Genomic DNA, 19291 nt, shown 5'->3' on the forward strand with positions numbered 1-19291 from the left:
AGACACGAGTAGCTGTGGCGTATGTACTGCCCTGCTGGGCAACAGACCCACCCGTGGCCTGGCTGCCAGCTCCACTCCCCAGGTCTCGTGATAAGCTGGTATCACCCTGAGGGTCCAGGTGGAGTCTGTGAGTGCTGTTTGGGCCGGGCTGCTGGTGGTGCCTCAGAGGTGTGTGCAGGGGGCTGCTGAATGTTTGCTGAATGTTTGGGTCCTCTCAGTTTCTGTCCAGGTGCTCTGAATTTGTCTTGCCTGTTGCAGTGGTGAGGAGAAGAAATGAAGGGGCTGTCTTTGAGGCTTATAGCATCCTGTTGCCCCCAGTATTTTTCTGCTCAAAACCATTTAAAACCAATAAAAACAGAGGAGCAAGGTTAGTAAGTTTACATGGAGTTTAATGCATTTATTTAGCTGACACTATATTGTACAATGTTTCAAAGCGGGAAGGCACAAATTGTGAAAAAGATCTTGTCTTAAACATTTCCAGAGTACAATGACCAGAAGATAAGTATCTCCCAGCTGTAGTGGGACACATCATAGCACTTAAGCGCTGTGTCTAGTGGTAAACATGGAAGACTGAGGCCACAATCATGCCTGTCACCGTTAGGAGCAGCTTTTTGGAAGCTGTGTTAATATATGGCTGGATTTCTTCCTCTGAACATAATGAAGTTGGAGTTCATGCTTATTTCTGGTAATAGTTAAAATGCTGTTGTTGTATAAAATATCACGCTGTAATATAGAAAATTAGTACTTTTCAGTTAGCACTATCTTTTAGTTTGCTATAAAACCCAGTTAGGCATACACCCCTTTGTGACTTGCCTAGTAAAGGCATATTTGTCTTAGACAAGTACTGCTTTGTCAACTTGTAATTAGCAAACTAATAGTATAAATCAGCTAAAAATAAAATAAGGCCATAAATTTGTATAGAAAGTTCTTGTGAAAAAAAATCTTTTTGGCTGAAAACAGTTTATTCAGATTGCTTCTTGTTGCGATTGTCCTTCCAGATACGGTAATTGAGTGCAGAAGCCATGGTTAGCCAAGCTAAATAAGGAACCATCAAATAAGCTGCTGTTTTGTTGATGTTATACCAGGAAACCGTTGTAGCTGTTGCCGTACCAGTCGTGAGCAGGAGAGTTACTAACCCCTGAAACACAGGAAGGTGGTTAGTGTTGTTTTCACTTGTTGCAGTTTCTTGACTAGATAGTCTTTGTGTGGTTCTTTCTAGATAGCTCTGGCACTTGTTGGATCCCTCTCTGAGATAATTCCTTCTCAGAAAACGAGCCAGAAAAAAAAAATTACTGCTCAGTTATGAGCAGAAATCATAAAACAACTCCTAAAACGATACAGCAGTCACAAGAAAGGGACTGTCGCCGAGAGCAGGAGAGGGAGAATAAAATCCCTCTCACTCATACCCTCTTTTTTTGGCAGTGGGAGGTGTTAACACTGATTACAAACTCAGTGTGACTTTGAGCAAGTCACTTGGAGTTACGTAAACTCCAGTCTTTCCATATCATAGATGCTGCCTGAAGAGATGCAGTGTGAATGAATCCATGATGGATTGCAAAGTCTTCTGCTATTACAGCATTCCATATATATTTAGAGAACCAGGCAAATATTTTTATTACTGATTTTTATTTTTGAGGCAAGCTGTTTCTCTTCAGACTGCAGAAAATGAGTCTTGTCTAAAACGAGTGCTGATTACCTGAGTAATGTTATGATAAGCAGCTTATCACTGCTGTTTGCCAGAGATACATAGGAATTTTAGTAAGGCATAAATGTTTACATTTTCTGGTCACACAAAGCTCTTATCAAAGGGTGGCAGAAGGAGCTTCTTGAAATCTAAACATTTAAGGATGTTGTAGATATGTAAATTCTCTCAGGTGACTGGTGGCATGCATTAAAGAGAATTTTAGGAAACTTCTGCAAGCCATATTCTGTACTTGGGCTCATTTTCAGGGAGAAAAGATTATGACACACAACTTTTGTCTTAGCACTTTGCAAGTGACAGCAAAAGCCTATGATAAAGAAGCTTGCTTTTCCACTTACCCATCCCATTTTGTGAGCTCCAAAAAATACTGGAGTCCATGCCCAGTTCAGCGCCAGCTGCCCTGCATACAGACCCAGAGGAACCACTGACTTTTCATTGAAGCCCCCCAATTCCTTCCACACCAGGTAGGAGCCATATCTGGAGAAAGCAAACAGAAGGTGTAATATTCAGTACTTTGGTTAGAAAGCAACCACATATTCTTGGTTAAATTAAATCACTTCAGTGCCAGAGTCTAGATTGATTTGGAAAAGTAGGTATCCAGGCACTACTTGGCAGAGTAACTGACAGCACAGGGTTGATCACCTGCAGCTAGCAATAAGGAAGGAGAAAAATTCCCTCTCCTGCCAGAGTTCTCACTTATAGGTGCAGAGGAGCAGATGATCTACTGCGTTTCAGTCTTGAAAGAGAATGCCCTGTTGAAATGGAAGCAAGCCTAAGATTCAAGGGTAAAAGGTAAGTCTCTAAATAGTGAAGAAACTGTTGATTTTGGTACTGGAAGATGGTGCTTTAAAAAAAAAAAAAAATATAAAATAAAAATAATTTTTAAAATAAACAAAACCTTTTAAAAATGCATGAAATACAGAAGTGGGAATAGAGAAAATGAATGGCATCCCAAAACACAGGTGAGTATGGGTATGGATGATGTTAGAGCAGGAGCAACCCTATAGTCATTTATACATTTTATAATCATTTATAATTTTATAGTCATTTATACATTTATACATTTTAGAAGGTGGGGAGTGGATGGGACAAAAGATGGGAAGAACAAAGATTTTTAGGACTTCTATGGGAAGACTTAACCATAAGGATTATCCAGCATTCTTCCTGTCTGTGGGATCCTGGCTACTGAATAATCTTCCAAAAATGTTTTAAAGAGATGTTAATGCCACAGAAGAACAGTTCATTGGAGGGATCCCAGAATGTAAGCTGCTAAAGACAAATTCTGAGGATTTGGGAGATTTACTAATTTAAGGTTTATTTTTGCACTAAAGGAGCCTGATTAGAAAAGGGAGCGTTCATCACATAAGACTATTTCTTTTGCCCTTGTTTGACTTTCCCTTTAGACATTAGCTAGATTTCAATCCAGATGACTGCACAGCCTTTCCAAGTGACTACAGTAGAATCACCTGGATAAAATGCCAACATCTGGAACTATACCCTTGTTTCAGAATTAGGAACTGAATACTGATTCCATCCTGGTAGGAGCGTCAACTGGACTGTGCACTATGCTGGACAGCAGGTGGCTCATACGTATTTCTGCTGGCAGTGGAGCAAAGATGGAGACCAACTTGTTTGCCTGCTCCTAAAAAAAAAAAAGCTTACATCCATAGGAGTAATTGCAAGGAGTTTGTCTTCATTGGTAGATCATATGAGAAGGATTTTTTTTTTTTTTTCCTATTTAACCCACTTAGTGACTCAAGCTTGCTGCTTGGCCGTTTCTTTTGTAAGGACTGAGCAATGCAGCTTTGATATCTCAGCAGTTTGATTGCAGAGAGTATTAAAAAAAGAAAAAAAAAGGGTGGGGTGAAGTAAGTATTAGAATACTTAGCAGTTTATCTTTGTAAAAGGCTTCAGGACCCAAATCTGTTCCAAAGCGATTTACAGAGCCACTGTGTGGACTTACAGTTGTTCATACACCTGACTCTGACTTCAGACCAAGATCATGTACAAATCTGCTGGGAAACTAAATGTCAAGAAAAACGTGTAAGCTTATGAAATCATGCTTTTAGGTTTTGGGGTTTTTTTTTAATATATTCAAGACATTCTGAAGGAATTAAATGTCTTGATTATTCAAGGAATGTGTGCACATGATGGATTACAGAAGAAAATGTCTGGTAATAAATACGATTTTTTTCACTGAGCTACAGATGCATAGTATATAACTGGGACCATCCACCTCAATATACCAAATCTGATATTACCAAAGTAAGTGATAAGCTGTCACAATTTGTATTTTTAAAATATTTAACTTGATATCCAGGTTTATGATGAGGAATCCAGAAACGGTTATGAATTGTGCAGTCACTTGAAGGAAACCCTTAATGGGAAAGCCGATTGGCTCTTGTCTCTTTGATAAAAGGCATTTTTTTATTCACAGGACAGTAATGATCTTATTCAAATGCTAACTCTTGGAATATACAAGAGTAGAGAGCAATTTTTAAAAGTGAACTCCGTAAGAGGAGAAAGACAGACAATACTGACAGGAAAGGAGAGAGTATATGAGGCTATAAAAATTACAAAGCTCTTCTGGAAAGAAAATGAAACCAAAATGAGAGAACGGGTGAGACACAACAGTATTCGGATACAGTTTCAAGCATTACATCATTGCTGTATTTTGTAACAGATGATGTGGTATTTAACCTGCAGGATGACTATGTAATGTTAACTTGGAAAAGATTTGAGATCTTTGAAACTTGATATAGTTAATCCAGTGCTATATGCAAACTATAAATCACTTGAAGTACTGTCATGATGAAAGAAATCAGAAGGGTAAGACACAGAAGTCATACTGCAGCCTAAAAACTATTAGTATTGGATTAGCAACAATGTGTATTTGGTGGCTAGGAAAAAACATGCTGAATCTTGGCATGTAGCTAGTTCTTAATGACCAAGTGCAGAAGAGACATCAAAGCATCATTTTGGGCTTGGGGGCTGAGGTAACGTAAAAAAAGCACATAATGTTGGGCAGAGAGCTTCTAGAGCAGTCTGTGAAGAGTATCAAAACTGCCCAAACAATATCCTGAGACAACCTACCTCTATAAATGTTTTTGCTCCATCTTATTAAAAGTAACAGCTGCCAAAATACAATCTTATTAAACTTGTAAGGTTCCTGTGGGAATTGTATTTGGCCTTATGAATCCTTGTTCATTTGACAGTAATTGCTGTGCTGTCAAGTATTTTAAACTAGTTAAATAAGGAGGCAATAGATGGCTTCAAACACAATTTAACAGCCTGGCAGTTTTATTTGAAAGGGCATGTATATTTTGATCTTGGTTTCTTTTAACTGAGCTCTGTAGAACAGTTCTATCCCAAATTCCCCACAACCACCCTTTCTTTCTGTTTTCTTAAAACTACGGAAGGACAAACATAGAAGAAACCCCAGTGCTACCTTGTTCCATCACTGCCAGCTTGGCAGGTCTTCCCCTTAGTGAATGAGGAGAGCACATTAATGGCAGCTTTTCAAACTCCTGCTTTGTGGATACTTGTGCATACATTATCCTGATGTGGATACTTGTGCATACAAACTGTTGTATCAAACCCCCACACAACTCCCAACGCATGTTTTTACCTGTTCAACAGGCAACTTGACACAGTTTCTTACAAACATACAGCCAGGAATACCGTAATAGTTCTCTGCTCCAGCATTATACAATAAACAACTTTAAGATCAGATAAGTGCCTTAATACAATGCAAAAAACATACCCCATAGATGTATAGAGAGTTCCCCAAACGGGAGCAAACACCCAGTTAGGTGGACGCCAGGATGGCTTCTGTAGAGATTGATACCACACTGGGACTTCCCTTTTGGTTATCTTGCTTCCTAAAAACCCTCCGGCGTGGGGCAGGAGTGTGAAACCCACTGCTGAGGCCCAGCCTGGTACTGCTTCCATTGAGACAGTGAATCTGAAACAAACCCAAACATGGTGATTAGCAGAGTAATTTTTACATGCAACTACATAAATAAGTTCCATTTTTAGCTGTTTTCAGAACTATACCTGTATGTAGGGTCTGATCCACAGCCTAGTCCTGTCACTCAGAGAGACTGCAGCTGAACTTAATGGATCTTGTACTAGGTTCTCTGGATAATAATGCTCACACCCATAAAGGAACCCATCATTTACATTTGGTGGGGCTGGGTGCTGAGGCCTTTACTTCCCTCTCAGCTTTGTGCAGCGAGATTACTGAAGTTTACCTACTTAATTACTCTCACCCATAAATATGCCAAAGGAATGAAGCAGTTTGATACTACATGAACTCCGCTTGTTGGGGTCAGGCTAAGCACTAAGTATGTATTTCTGTATTCAGCAAAAAGTCCGTTCACTCAATAGAATGGCTTAGACAAGAGTAAGAAAACAGCGTGTGCTTTCCTGTGCTCATGCAAAATAATTTTATAGTTGTGTTGCATTTTTAGCCACAGAAGGGTGCTAAGGATGTTCAGTGGCTAGTAAGAGTGATGTGAACTAGTAGCAGACACTTGAGAAGCTGCCTCTGAAAATAAACACCAGGGAGGACAAGGAGAAGATAAGTACTTAAATGATGTTTTGCTAAACAAGGAAGGAGATTGAGGTGGATAAATGGGGAGTACACCTGTGGCTTCTTCATGAAGCATTCAATCAGTTGCAGCAATCTTGGATGCCAAGTGCATAAAGTGTACTGGATTAAATTTGCCTTGCCTTGTAAGACAAAGTAATGCCTTGCTCTCGTCAGCTGTGCAAGAGCAAAACAGCATTAGAGCAGAGGCAGCAGTAACAAATGTAAGCAAGTAAGCAGGAAAAAGCTTCGTTGCAGATTTTTCTGGCCAAAAGCCAAATGCTACAGAAGACCTGTGTTTAGCTTGCTAAAATGTAAACAGATTGGAGGTATGATAAAAAAGGACAGAACAGAAACGTGTTATTTTTACAAATATACAGTAGGCAAATACACCCAATTCCTGTTCATCTGTTAGGCAGGAGAGGGAGACAGCAGGAAGGAATCGTAAGAGAGATTGCAGCTGTAGGAAACGAGCAACTGTGGAAGCCCCAGAAGAGAAGTTTGAGAGCAACCAGCATTTCAGAGGCTTGTCGAAGAAAAGTGCCCTAGTGAATTGGCTGTTGTCTTGGCCAAGGTTTAACAGTGCTCATTGCTCCAGTCATGACTTCTGGGATGAGGAGGCAGGGAGCAGGGAAGAGGAAATCCCTCTTGTAATAGATGTGCTTAAACTGATAGGAAATGGCACACAGATGACGTTGCATTGTCGCAGTTTTGCTGGTACAGTGGATTTCTGTTTGGACAACAGGTAGGAGCTTGGCCAGCAAGGGAGCTCTCTTGCATTATGGTTTTCGTCCCTGCACTCAGGGGTCTACCCATACTGTTAGGCAGAATTAATGAACAGATCTCAGTGTCTGGGACCACAAGCCAGAGCACACGGGATCAGGAAAATTCCCTGTGATAGAAGTAGAGCAGAATTTTGAAGGCAAATCAGCGTGGAGGGACTGGTAAGGCATGCAGGATTAGAAAGTTTGTAAGGGGTAAACAGGAAAGGGCACGTAGGCTTCAGGGCTGCGGGCATGCCTTGGGGGAGAGTCGTGGGAGGACAATGAATAGGAATGCACATAGAAAAGGCAGCAGACAAAGCTGTACAACAAAGTCAAAAACAGAACTAAAGAATGAACCAGTGAGAGAAAAACTAAGCAGGGAAGAATTCAGAACTAAGGCTGGGGAGAAGTAGTGGGAGAACAATGTGCTAGTCTGCTGGAATAGTATCAATTAGGCCTTGGGTGGAGGATGGACAACAAGGAAGGGAGGAAATAAATCTGCATAGCTCCTAGCTGTAGTCATCGCTGCCATACTTCCTGCCTGATGGATTCTACTTGCTATTTAGCAGGAAGCGTCTTAAACGGAGCAAAGGAGTTAACGTTCTCCTACGCCTAGATCTGTGATGTTACTTTCCTGAGGGAGCAGGCTGTCAGCTGCAGAATACACTACTTGTCACCCCTGCTGACAGCATGAAAGGCTCTGCTTTGACTGGGATGTGAAGGAACTGCTAGGTGCAGGAGCAACAAGGTGTAATGGGAACAAGAGCTCCGAGCACAGTGATTCTCTTTGGCTGCCTTCAGATAAGTAATTCCCAAAGGTTAAGTTAGAAACTTAAAGTTCCTAAGATCTCACTGATTCTTAACCCTGTCTCGCTGCCCACAGACAGAACGCTAGGCTTGGTTCTCTACACATGCTGTAAAGTGCTGGTCATATGTGCAGCTCCAGTGTGGCTGCCAAATGCTCCTGGTTTTTTTAAAGTGATAAGCAAGGACCCAAAGGGGTTTATGCCTTATTTGGACATAACCATATCAGGGTGGTTTCCTGCAGTTATTAAGCAACTGGGCTTTGTCGGGAGTTCTGTCAGCTTTCCCCCAGGGAAGAAAGTCTGAAAGTGCTAAATGCTATCAAATTGGAAAGTATTGCTCTGCTGCAGTCACTAGTGAATAAACGATGTAGCTACAGGTCTGTCCCTCTGCATGTTGGAGGAAGAATGCTGAAATAATTCTAAGTGACAAGAGAAAGAAAATCAGGCAGGCAAACAGAAACGGGGAAGGTGCCAAGCAAAGAAACAAGAGAAAGTGAAGCCGTGCATGAACAGGAAAGGGGAAGAAGCAGAAGTGAAGAGATTGAACATACTGACTTGAATTGAATATTGGTGTCCCAGCCTTCTGAATACTATTGCTACTAATTATATACTATGTTTTCCAATAGTATTTCTCAGGTCTTCCCAAACATGGCAAAATACTCTCTTGCATAGTACCAAGGAGAAAGAAGAATGAAGCCACGCAGCAAGATCAGAATGTGCTGGTAGGCTTGGCCTAGTAGACCTCAGCTGTCCATCAGCAGTGGGATTGCCTGTATTTTAATTCCCAGGAAAGGAAATGCCAGTATCAGTTTCCCATAAAAAGCAGTAGGTAACTTAGGGAGCAGCACTAGTTGATTTTGGAAGAAGCCCTGTCCATCTTCCTCTGGTTACCTGGTGTAGGTCTTCAGTGAGAGCGTGAGTAAAAGGCACGGCCGCACGGGAGGGCCGGTGCTGCAGCGTTGGGTTAGCCGTGCAGCATGAGATCCCTGTGACATTTATAGAACACCTAGAACATTTCTTGAAAGTAATGTAATCACAGAGTATGTAAAGGATTACCATCCCTGAGTTCCTTTTAGTGTATAGCTGGAAATTCTGAAATTACTTGGTGATAACTTACACAGCACAGGTTTGCTAACACAGCCCCTCTGGCTGCATCTATATTGCACAACCTAGAAATAATTACTACTTTCCCAATCGTATCCCAGCTCCACTTCAGGGTCAGCTCTGGTTGCACAATATTCTTGCACCCTGATTTTCATACTGAAGAAACCTGAATGTCTGTGGGTGATACCTGCAGTGTGCCCAGCAGATATCTGCCTCTTAGGAATCACCACGGTTGAAAATATTTTCTTCCCACACACATTTAACTTGTTTATTTCTGTTTCCACTTCTAATCTTTGCCCTGCAACATCTTCTCTTTAGCCCTAGTCTGACTTCAGGCACCACAGTGAGGACTGCAGCAGACCAGTTTGTTTTACAAGCACATGAAAATAATTTTTCTAGGTATTCAAAACATCCGACTTCCCCAAAGCTGGTTCCAGCTACATAAAGTAACTGAAGAAATAAAGGGAGGGGAAAAAAAAGCTAGTGCTGCAACTTGCTGCCTAATGGGCTTCCATCTTTTTGCAGGTTGTTTCTCTAGGGTGGTGTAACATGCAGAAGAACAGACAGAAGTTTTCCATGTCCTTTCTGGAAAAAGCACTGTGCACCAGGAAAAAGGGATGGGGTGCATTAGGGGTGGGACTAGATATATCATGACTGAGGAACTGGTTTGCCTCAGCCTGCTGAAAAATTAACCGAACCAATTCCTTGCTTTGAGCAGGTCTCTGAAAGGCAGGTGGGTCCCTTCCCCTTCTCCAGGCACTCCCAGGGAGAGCTCAGACAGTGGGAAGGAGAAGGAAGGAAAGGACGTTGACTTTCATTGGCACTTTCTTATATTCCTGTGCTGATAAACCTCTGACTAAGCCCTTTCTTGTGGAACTTAGTGCTGGCTACCCAATCACGTGGGGCTTGAATTATAGTTACCGCATTAAAAACATGAAGAAAAATCTCCCAGCGAGACTAAATCACCCACGTGGTCCCAGGGATACCAGTCCCCACAGTTTTGAGGTGGATCGGCCAAGCTGTGAGCATACTGTTGAAAAGGGGGGGGTGGGTCCCCAACACACACACGCTCTCCCTCCTCCTCTACCATTTATTTTTTTGATGGTAGACAAGGTTCTGCCCAGATCTGAGAGGCAGAATGCAAATTTTCCCTGGGGAAAAGGCTTCCTCCTGAGAGCTGTCTGAAGAATTAAGGGGTACACACTTGATACGTATTGATAAACCACTTATGTGTGTTGTGGCTTTAACTCCTGGGAAACCGCAACACGAGAAATGAAGTTATGTCAGAGCCTGTGACACACAATACAGCTACTAAGAAAAAGCAGTCTTATCTTTGTTATCTCATCTTAATAGAGGAACTTAATATATATTATAATATGAATAGTAAGTGTATAGTGTATGTTTATAATACCTATTTATAACTAAAAATTATTTAAGAATACAGTGTGAGGTGTACTCATCGGGTTTAGAGACAACAAATCTCACTGCCCAGGTTACGCTTCTTTTTAAACGGTGGGGCACAAGTTGTGCAAATCAATACACTATTTATTGAAGATTCACACACTGGGAACTGAAATGTATGCTAGAACAAAACCTTCCCAGGTGATAACTTGCCATTTACTGCTCAATCTCTTCTAAAATTTTCCCCATGTATGTTTGTATGAAATCCTCTGCACATAGTGTACCTTAAAGACAAAACATCCCTTTGCCTTCTTTCCAAACAGCTACCCGACCTCCTGCTGTAGGTTTTTCCTCTTCCTCCTTGGCCACCCACTTGGAAAGTGCCATCCGTCCCTATTCGTAAAAAAATCGGAGTTTCTCGTGGATATTTCTGGTTTCCAGGCCTGACTCTGTTCAGCTGGCCACATGTTTGCGGGGTGGCTGGGCGCAGGGGTGCCCGAGAGCTCCAGCGCACGAGCCGAGGGCGGCGGTGGCTCCCGGTTCTGGCCGAGGTGCCAGCTCGGTGGGCCCAGGCGGTGCCTGGCCACCCAGCCCCTCTCGGCGCGGCACAGGCGGTGCCGCCGCTGGCGGTACAGGTAGAGGCAGCCGGGGAGCGGCACGTAGCCCTGTGTGCCCTGTGCTGCTGCGCGTACACTTCAGCTAGCTTGAGAAGCTCACTGGCTTTTCCAAGTATTTTACCCAGAGGCTGACAAAAATGGAGGAAGTCATCTTACAGAGCAGCGTAGGATAGAGATGGGAAGAGTGAGCAACATCTGCTCACTGCGTTCCTTTTGAATCAGCCCGAATAAAGCATCAGCGGAACTTCTTGCTATTCTGATCCATTTTCCTTCTCCCAAGTTACACTAATACAGTCTCTTCTACCGAGCTGCTCTGCAAAGTCTGACTCACTGCTGGATACTGTTTCATAAACTTAAGTGATGCAAAGTCCTTGCACAACTGCAACTCTGGCATGGTAATCTTAACTTTTTTTTCTTTTTTTCTTTTTTTTTTTTTTTTCCAAATACTCCTGCCATTGAACGCTCAAATTAGTAAAGTGTGTTTTGTGACGATTTACAAGCACTACTTGGAAATTCAGAAGAAAAATAAATAAAAAAACCCCGAGCCCCTTCTTTCGCCCTTGAAGAAACGCCCAACTAAAAGCAAATTACAGCGACGCGGGCAGCAAAGGCAGCCGGTGTTCGCCCGACCGACCCGCCCTGCCCCTGAGCAGCGGGGCCGATGCCCCCGTCCCGCGGGGGACCCGCCACCCCCCCCCCCCACGCCCACCCGCGCTCCGCCCTGCGGCCCCCGGGGTCCCGGCACCGCTCCGGGAGCCACCGGGACGCGGGCGGGGGGACGCAGGGCGGCCCCGCCGGTACCTCCGCTGCCGCCGTCGGTCGCGCCGCCTCTGCCGTGGGGCGGCGCCGCCCGCCCCCAGGCCCGCCCCGGGGAGGGGCCTCGGGCGCCGGGCGGGAGGAACGGCGCGGCGCGGAGCGGGCAGAGCGCGGAGCGGCGGGGCCGGGCGCCTTCCCTCCCTTTCCCTCGTGGTTTTTCCCTCCCTTTTTTTTTATCCTCCCCGCCCGTGCGCCCGGCGGGCGGGGCGGTCGCCGGCGGGGGCCGCCCGGTTCCCGTGGCAACGCGGGGCGCGGCGGCGGCGGCGGCGGCCATGGGCAGCTGGGCCGCGGCGCCATGGCGGCTTGGTGGCTGCAGCGGGCGCGGCGGCCTCCGCGGCGCACCGCGGCGGTGGGGCAGCTCCCGCCCCGGCGGTGGGGACCCGGCGGCGACCCTGAGCGACCTGCTGCAGAGCTCGGTGGAGGCCGAGGAGCCGGGCGCGGCGGCGGCGGCGGCGGCGGCGAGGCCGGAGCGGCGGTCCCCCCGGGAGGGCACGGTGCTGCTCTTCCCCGGGCAGGGCAGCCAGTTCGTGGGGATGGGCCGCGGGCTGCTGCGGTACCCCGGCGTGCAGGACATGTACCGCCTGGCCGGGAAGGTGCTGGGCTACGACCTGCTCTCCCTCTGCCTGGAGGGGCCGCGGGCCGAGCTGGACCGCACCCAGCGCTGCCAGCCCGCCGTGTTCGTCGCCTCCCTGGCCGCCGTGGAGAAGCTCAACCACCAGCAGCCTGAAGTGAGGGGCGGGGAGCGGCGGGAGGCCGCGCCGGGCCTCGGGCCTCGGGCCTGGGGCCTCGGGCCTCGGGCCTCGGGCCTGCGGGGCGGCTGCCGCTTGGGCCGGCGGGGACGGGCCGGGCCGGGCCGGGCCCCCGCGGCTCGGAGCCGGCTGATGTTTGGCGTGGGGTCTGTCTCCGTGCAGGTGGTGGAGAACTGCGTGGCGGCGGCCGGGTACAGCGTGGGCGAGTTCGCGGCGCTGGTCTTCGCTGGAGCCCTGGGCTTTGCCGAAGGTGCCCGGGAAACGTGCTGAACCCCCCAGTAGGATCCCCCACCCTGGGCTTTTTCCAAAGCATCGCCTGTTACCACTGTGTCCCTCCCGCCTTTTTTTTTTTTTTTTTTTTTTTCTTTATTACTATTATTAGAGGATAAGTTTCACTTTCTTTTCCCGCTGTTCACTTTAACACGCGTAACATGGCAATTAAAAGCATTGATGTTTCCTGAGAGTGAACAGCCCCCCTTTTTTGCGTGCAGGGGCAAAGCGCCTTTAACAGCGCTTCGTGGGGGGGGTTGTATTTACCCGGTATCTCTGTTTTTCTCCTTAGCGCTGTACGCGGTGAAAGTGCGCGCTGAAGCCATGCAAAAGGCGTCGGAAGCTGTCCCCAGTGGAATGCTCTCGGTTATCGGTCAGCGCCAGGCAAATTACAAATTTGCCTGCTTGGAAGCCCGTAAACACTGTGAATCGCTGGGCATAGAAAACCCCGTATGTGAAATTTCAAACTATTTGTTTCCAGACAGCAGAGTCATTGCAGGACACTTACAGGTATTGCTTCAGAGTAACTCTCCCTTTAGTTGAATTTAGCATTTAGTTTTTTAAAACTTTTACTTGCACTTCTGTGTGGAAGTTATGTACAGCCTTAGTTTGTCCCAACAGAAGTATTTCGTCTTGTGGTTTTTTTTTTTTTTTTCCCCAGCGTGAGCTTAGTTGATGAGGTCGTTCTTGTGGGCTGACTGAGTAAACGTTTATCGTGCAAGACTCTCACTTTTCTCTCTCTTTTGTAGGCTTTGGAGTTTTTGCAGGCGAATGCTCGAAAATACTATTTTACACGTGCAAAAATGCTTCCAGTCAGTGGGGCTTTTCATACCAGACTTATGGAACCAGCAGTAGAGCCGCTGGCTGAAGTCCTAAAATCGATTGAGATTCAGAAACCACTGGTCTGTGTTTATTCCAATGTTAATGGCAAAAAGTACATGCACTCACAGCACATTGAGAAGCTGTTAGCGAAGCAGGTGGTTTCACCTGTTATGTGGGAACAGACCATGCATTCTGTGTATGAAAGAAAGCAAGGAACAGAATTTCCTTACACGTATGAAGTGGGGCCTGGGAAACAGCTAGGAGTCGTTCTCAAAAAATGTAATTTAAAGGCCTGGAAACAATATAACCATGTAGAGGCTCTGGAAGATGAGGAAGCAGCAGAGGCCTAAGTAGCCTTTTGAGAAAAATCCACGCAACCTGTTTTTTTCTGCCTAATTTTAAAATAACTTTGTGCTCCCAAAAGAGGAAGTCTTAAACATTCATGGCTTCTGATGATGAAGAGAGCACCGTGCCCGTAACCGCAACGAACATTTTCCTTCCCTGTGTGCCTCAGGTATGGAAGGGGAGAGCTAAGTCTGGCTCTCCCATCTGTGTTGGGACTGCAAAAATGCCAATAAACATGCCAAATAGCTTCTGTTTGGCCTCAACTCTGCAAGCAACTTCCCCTCTCTTTTATTTTTTTCCTTTTTTTTTACATTTTGGGGGGGGGGGTGGGGAGGAGCTGGGCATGGAGTCAGGTTAAGGTCAGTACCTTTGGCTGGCTGGTGCAGGGATTTTCTGCATGGACACAGGGGCAGAACTGGGCTGTTGGCTCCGGGCTGTGGAGGGCTCTGCACCGGGCTCGAGGGCGCGTTTAGAGGAGCCGTGTGGTCGGTATGGCTTGCGGTGCGCTGGTGATCCTGTTTTCTAACTAACTCGAATTACTTGTGGGACATTAATCTTTGTAAAATTATTTTGAGTCCAGATTGCCAGGTAGCAGCCAGGTGAGGCAGAAGGTGCTATCAGGAATGTGATTTTCTTAAGGTTGAACTACAAATAAACTATAAAGCTTTTCTTGGTATTTTTAATGCTGTGGGGCGCATCATTACCAGCCTGTAGTCCACATGTCGATGGAAGTAATTTTCCCTCCAGTTGACTGGTGCTGCCTTGGTTGTGCCGAGTTACGCAAGAAATGTTTCACTGAAACGTTTGCTGAAATGCTGCACCTCCCCAGAGGTGCCAGGTTTCTGCTGTCCCCGACGGAGCCCCTGAGGCAACGTAGGCTGAACTGGCCCTCTGGATGACTTTCCCTGACAGGAGCAGAGAACAGCAGCGCTGGAAGCTGTGTGGAAAGATCTTTTGGGGGGGGCACCTTTGGCCAGGGTGAGCCCTGGGATAACAGAGTGCGGGGGAGGAGGATTTGAATGCTGGTATTTTGGTTGTCTCTATTTTTGACTGTGTTTTGCCAGCTTGTACGTTTGCTGAAAGCAGGAGATGAGGTGGAGAGTAGCGGGCTGTCCTGAGCCCTCCTGGAAAGAGCTTCTCAGTTCACTTGTGGGCACCGACAGTCGCTGGCGGCGGGGGGAGCACCCGCCACCTTCCCTGGGGGCCCACGGCCCCTGGGATGGGATGGGATGGCTTTAGCACCAAATCCGTGGGTTTGGATTCTGTAATCAAACCCTTGCCTTACTAGAACAGGTACAGTCGTGCCCCAACATCGCGCTGCCTGTGCAAGAGACCCGCAGGGCGCACAGAAGATGCAGGCTTGCTTGGTTTGCCCTTTGCCTGTGAGGGGCACTGAAGGGTTTGTGGGGTGTGAGAGAACAGTGTTTGCCAGGGGATCGTGTACTAACAAGCAGGGAAAGGTTACGGGGTGCAGGTTATGGTGTGACCAGAAGCTTCAGCTGAACTCTAGCTTTTTTTTGTATTTTAATGGTATACTTAACAGATATGTAGGGAAAATTTAGGATATATTACTTAAATGAGCATGCACATCTTCAATAATTTATTATGAAATGCTGAATTAATTCCAATTACAATGTTAATCATTTCATAATTTCACATTTCTGGAAAGGAGAGTGAATTTGAAAGTACTGGCGTCAATTATGATGGATTAGTGGAATGTATTATTAAGCAGTTCTTTTGTGAACTGAAATTGGCAGCTGAGCCTACTTTTACAGTACAAATTTCACTTTTGGCATGTGTAAACATTAACTATTGGTAAAATACAGAAGAATTTGTCAGCTATTGGGCTACCAGAGCCTGCCAGTTGAGGGTTAGGGTTACTGTAAAGAAAATTATTTCAGGGAAGGCTCCTGTGTTACAGGTAAGGTTTTAATTATTCAGCAAAGTATATCAAAGTCATCTCTAGATGGTTAGAATAGCTCAGTCAAATCCCATTCGGATTATTAAACACTGAATTATGTGCTGTGTTAGAAGTTTCTCACTGCATCTTTGAAGACCAAGTGTGATGTTAGCGACTTTGAAACCAGCTTTTATGATAGCTGGACCTGAGCATGGTGTGTTGGTGGCACTAATTCTGGTTTTCGTCCAGTATTTATAGTTTCTGGATTATTTTTTTTTCTTGTGGAAATTTTGGAGACCTGTTTTGTATTTGTACTGTTCTTACCATAATTTTTTTTTTTCCTCCTGATTTCACTTTGTTGTGCACTGGAATAAAAGCTTTTTGGGAGAAACATACTAAGAATCTCTTGTTTGCAAATGCAGAATATTGGATAACCTCTGCACCTTCATCGGATGCAGAGTGCTGAAGGGGTGTCTGTATCCGAAGAGCATCACACTCTCGTGGACGCTGCTTAATTTTTGGGGAGCAGGACCCGCAGCCGCTGCACGGGTGTTTGCTTTCCTTCTGTGCAGCGTCTGAGCCTAAGCGGGGGTACGAGGCAGCTCCTCAGTGAGCCTCGGGTCTTCAGAGCCAGTGTCTTCAAAATACCAGGCGGTATCGTGCTCCTGTGTTGGTGCTGCAATTTATATCAGCTAAAAAAGTGTGATGGAGGTCTTCGTACCTCAGCATCAGGCGCGCTCAGGGCTTGCTTTCGTGGGGTGCCCGGCAGCGCGGCGTCACGCTGGTGTACGGCTGTAAGTGAGCTGAAGGGCGTCTCGTGTTGGAAAACTCGCCTGAGGCTAGGCAGGGAGCGGCATATGGCATAATTAAGAATTTTGGATCTTAGTGCTGTTATCTGCCGTTCTCTTACGTGCTGACTCATCTACTCCTTCTGCTTCTGGAAACTGCACATTTAAGATGTGTAAAGTCGGCGTGGTTCCTTCACCCAGGAACAAGCAGAAACAGGATGTGAGAGGGAAAAAAAAAAAAAAAAAATCAAGTGCTGTAAACTCTGTAACATGAGGAAGTAAAAAAAAAAATTGGGTCTCCCGAGTCACAGTGCAGAGCCTTAACTAAGGCTCTTTGCTCAGCACCACAGGTGAGAGGGGAGCCTGTCAGTTGCCACTACTGCGCTGCTCCAGCGTGTGCTAATTCTTGTTGTGGATGCTGTTCGCTGTGCGCTTCGCTTGCTTCGTTGGCGTGATGGTATTTTATATTCCTTGAGACTGTGTTTTGCTCCGTACGTGCTGGATGCTGAACTTCCCCTCTCTTGTGATTCAAAACATTACATTATTAAACGCAAGAGTGTGAACAAGCAGAGTCATCCCACACAGCTTTCAAAATAGGTAGAGCAGGAGTCTCCTGTTTATCATTTCTCCTCTGTGTAAAAAGATGGTTTATCTAGAAATAATTGAAGTTATTTCATAGTGTTAAAGTGATTCAGCCAAGAAAATCCATTTTTTGGCAGCTGGTACTTTTATTATACTTGCATAGATTGTTTATCAGACCTTTTGATGGGAATTTTTGCCCTTCACTAAATAATAACTTCAACATATTTTCTATCACACTGCTGTTCTGGAGTTAAAGAGAGCAGCCAGTTCCCTGATGAAACTTCGCTCTGGTTTTTGGTTATATGGGCAGTTCAGCTGGCCAGCATCTGGCCCCAGGGAGACTAAGGTTCCAGATGTGCTAACCATGCTCTTCTAGAAAAAAACTTGCCTTCCTGCTGCTGAAGGGCAAATCGGCTCAAGGGCATTCTGAAAAGAGGTGACACTAGGATATATGCTGCTGCTGCTGCTTGAAATTTTTAGGGTCCGCTGGAGCTGTCGCCCTCTACATACCTTCTTTGCGTACTTTCTTTTTGCTCTTCATTTCAGGTCAATCAAAGAAAGATACTTAAGTCCTTTAACATGAAATGGTTGAATGAAGTGCTCTAGTTGAGCCTTCTTTTCTTTTTTTTTTTTCTTTATTTTTCCCTTCCATAAGAATTTTTGAGATGGGCAGTTAGGATCATAATGAGATCTGGGCACCATGCACGGAAGAGAGGAGATACTTTCGTCAACCCGCTTAAACTTGACTGGGTTTGGCATTTGTCTCCACCGAAGAAGTGGTTCAAATTCCTTGTCTGATTTAAAGCAGGGACTCGAACTCGAAACTCCCCACCTCTCAGATGAGTGCTTAAATCACTAGGCCATTAAATACTGTATTTTCCTGTTTCAAAAGTGCGTTAACCGTAGTAGTCGCTTGACTAGGCAGGAAGCAGGTATCCCCTCTGCTGAGGGGAATACCCAAACCACAGAGATGCACTTTCGTTTTCTCTCGCTGAGAGAGAATCTGTAACCGTATTCAGTGAAAACCAGCTTCAACAGCAAAGGGCAGGGAAGATGCACCCAGATATAGAGAACAGCTTGGTACAGCTGAGGCGTGTTGTCGAGGGAGAATGAAACCCAACGGTGTCCTCGTGGCCGCCTGCGGAGCACGTGGGGGTGACAGCTACGCCACCTCCATCCTCTGAGCTGTGCTCCAGTTTCCCTTAGTCATCCATTTCCCCCTGAGCGCATGCCTCCAAAAAGACACGTGTCCTCAGAAAAATCCCTTTTTCAAATTCTTGGGGTTTTTTTCTGGGCAGATCAAAAATTTTACTTCAAAGAGAGGCAGAGGAATATAAAATCTACTAGTAGATTTCTGAAGAATTCTGGAAAAGTAACAGCCTGTCTTGAGTGGTCCTCAAGTACCAACCCAACCAACTTGCTTGCTAGCTCATCCTAACTGCTCTTTTTCCAATAAGCTATCTTCTCATGTGCTAGTCTTACTACTTAAGAATCAAAGACAGCCTGTCCTGTCAACTTAGACAGCAAAATGTACAAGACAAGATATTGCACAATCTTGGAAAATAAAGATAGATAACATGATGAAACATGTGAAGCAACAATTTAATTTTTAAAAAGTATCATGGTTTTAATCTTTACTATTGCTTTTACAGTGTTAAAATTTAAAGGATGTCCAGCATGCCTTCAGTCTTCCTCACATCCAGAATCTCTTTAAGAAACTCGTTTATATGAAATAGACACTTTATATTGTATTAAAACAAACACAAAAAAGACAGACTTTTCTATTCGCCTGGAGTCACATTTCAAAACTAGCAAGTCAGGCAGTTATCCAGCAACGACCTCCTTATTTTAAACATTTTTCATTTTTAAAAAAGGTATGAAACAGCAGTGACCCAGCACCAGCCTAGGTTTTAAATACAAAAGAGATTTTTATCAGTGTAAATTTGAAAAACAAACCAGCTGCCACCACCTGGGTGTTAATGATATTGGTCAGAGTCCAGCAGTGACCTCCTATTGTAATTCCGTGCGTTAGTT

At 45.3% G+C, this 19291-nt stretch overlaps 2 protein-coding genes across 3 annotated transcripts; one reads left to right on the forward strand and one right to left on the reverse strand.

The window, feature by feature from the left end:
- Positions 1–372: 372 nt before the first annotated feature.
- On the reverse strand, positions 373–11842 carry TSPO (translocator protein). Of its 2 annotated transcripts, none has more exons than XM_032986343.2 (4): positions 11787–11842; positions 5466–5666; positions 2041–2179; positions 373–1138 (listed from the first exon to the last, which is right to left on the reverse strand). In XM_032986343.2, exons 2-4 carry the CDS (start codon positions 5651–5653, stop codon positions 962–964), a joined length of 504 nt encoding a protein of 167 aa, XP_032842234.2. In that variant the 5' UTR covers positions 5654–5666; positions 11787–11842; the 3' UTR covers positions 373–961. The 2 variants fall into 2 exon arrangements, with proteins under 2 accessions (XP_032842234.2, XP_032842235.2); XM_032986344.2 differs by lacking the exon at positions 11787–11842 and adding an exon at positions 5759–5977.
- Positions 11843–11997: 155 nt separating this feature from the next.
- MCAT (malonyl-CoA-acyl carrier protein transacylase) lies at positions 11998–14258 on the forward strand. The gene is made up of 4 exons (XM_042795530.1): positions 11998–12529; positions 12713–12800; positions 13113–13330; positions 13570–14258. The coding sequence occupies exons 1-4, from the start codon at positions 12074–12076 to the stop codon at positions 13990–13992; spliced, it is 1185 nt and encodes a 394-aa protein (XP_042651464.1). The 5' UTR covers positions 11998–12073; the 3' UTR covers positions 13993–14258.
- Positions 14259–19291: the final 5033 nt, after the last annotated feature.

Source organism: Tyto alba, unplaced genomic scaffold, assembly GCF_018691265.1.
Source record: "Tyto alba isolate M040663 unplaced genomic scaffold, T.alba_DEE_v4.0 Super-Scaffold_21, whole genome shotgun sequence".
Classification (NCBI taxonomy): domain Eukaryota; kingdom Metazoa; phylum Chordata; class Aves; order Strigiformes; family Tytonidae; genus Tyto; species Tyto alba.

Coding starts and splice junctions, on each gene's coding strand:
- MCAT (XM_042795530.1), top strand. CDS start 12,074: ATGGGCAGCTGGGCCGCGGCGCCATGGCGGCTTGGTGGCTGCAGCGGG. Junction 12,801..13,112: donor AGCCCTGGGCTTTGCCGAAG/GTGCCCGGGAAA, acceptor TTTTCTCCTTAG/CGCTGTACGCGGTGAAAGTG. Junction 13,331..13,569: donor TCATTGCAGGACACTTACAG/GTATTGCTTCAG, acceptor TCTCTTTTGTAG/GCTTTGGAGTTTTTGCAGGC.
- TSPO (XM_032986343.2), bottom strand. CDS start 5,653: ATGGAAGCAGTACCAGGCTGGGCCTCAGCAGTGGGTTTCACACTCCTG. Junction 2,180..5,465: donor ACTCTCTATACATCTATGGG/GTATGTTTTTTG, acceptor TGCTTTCTCCAG/ATATGGCTCCTACCTGGTGT. Junction 1,139..2,040: donor GAGCTCACAAAATGGGATGG/GTAAGTGGAAAA, acceptor CCTGTGTTTCAG/GGGTTAGTAACTCTCCTGCT.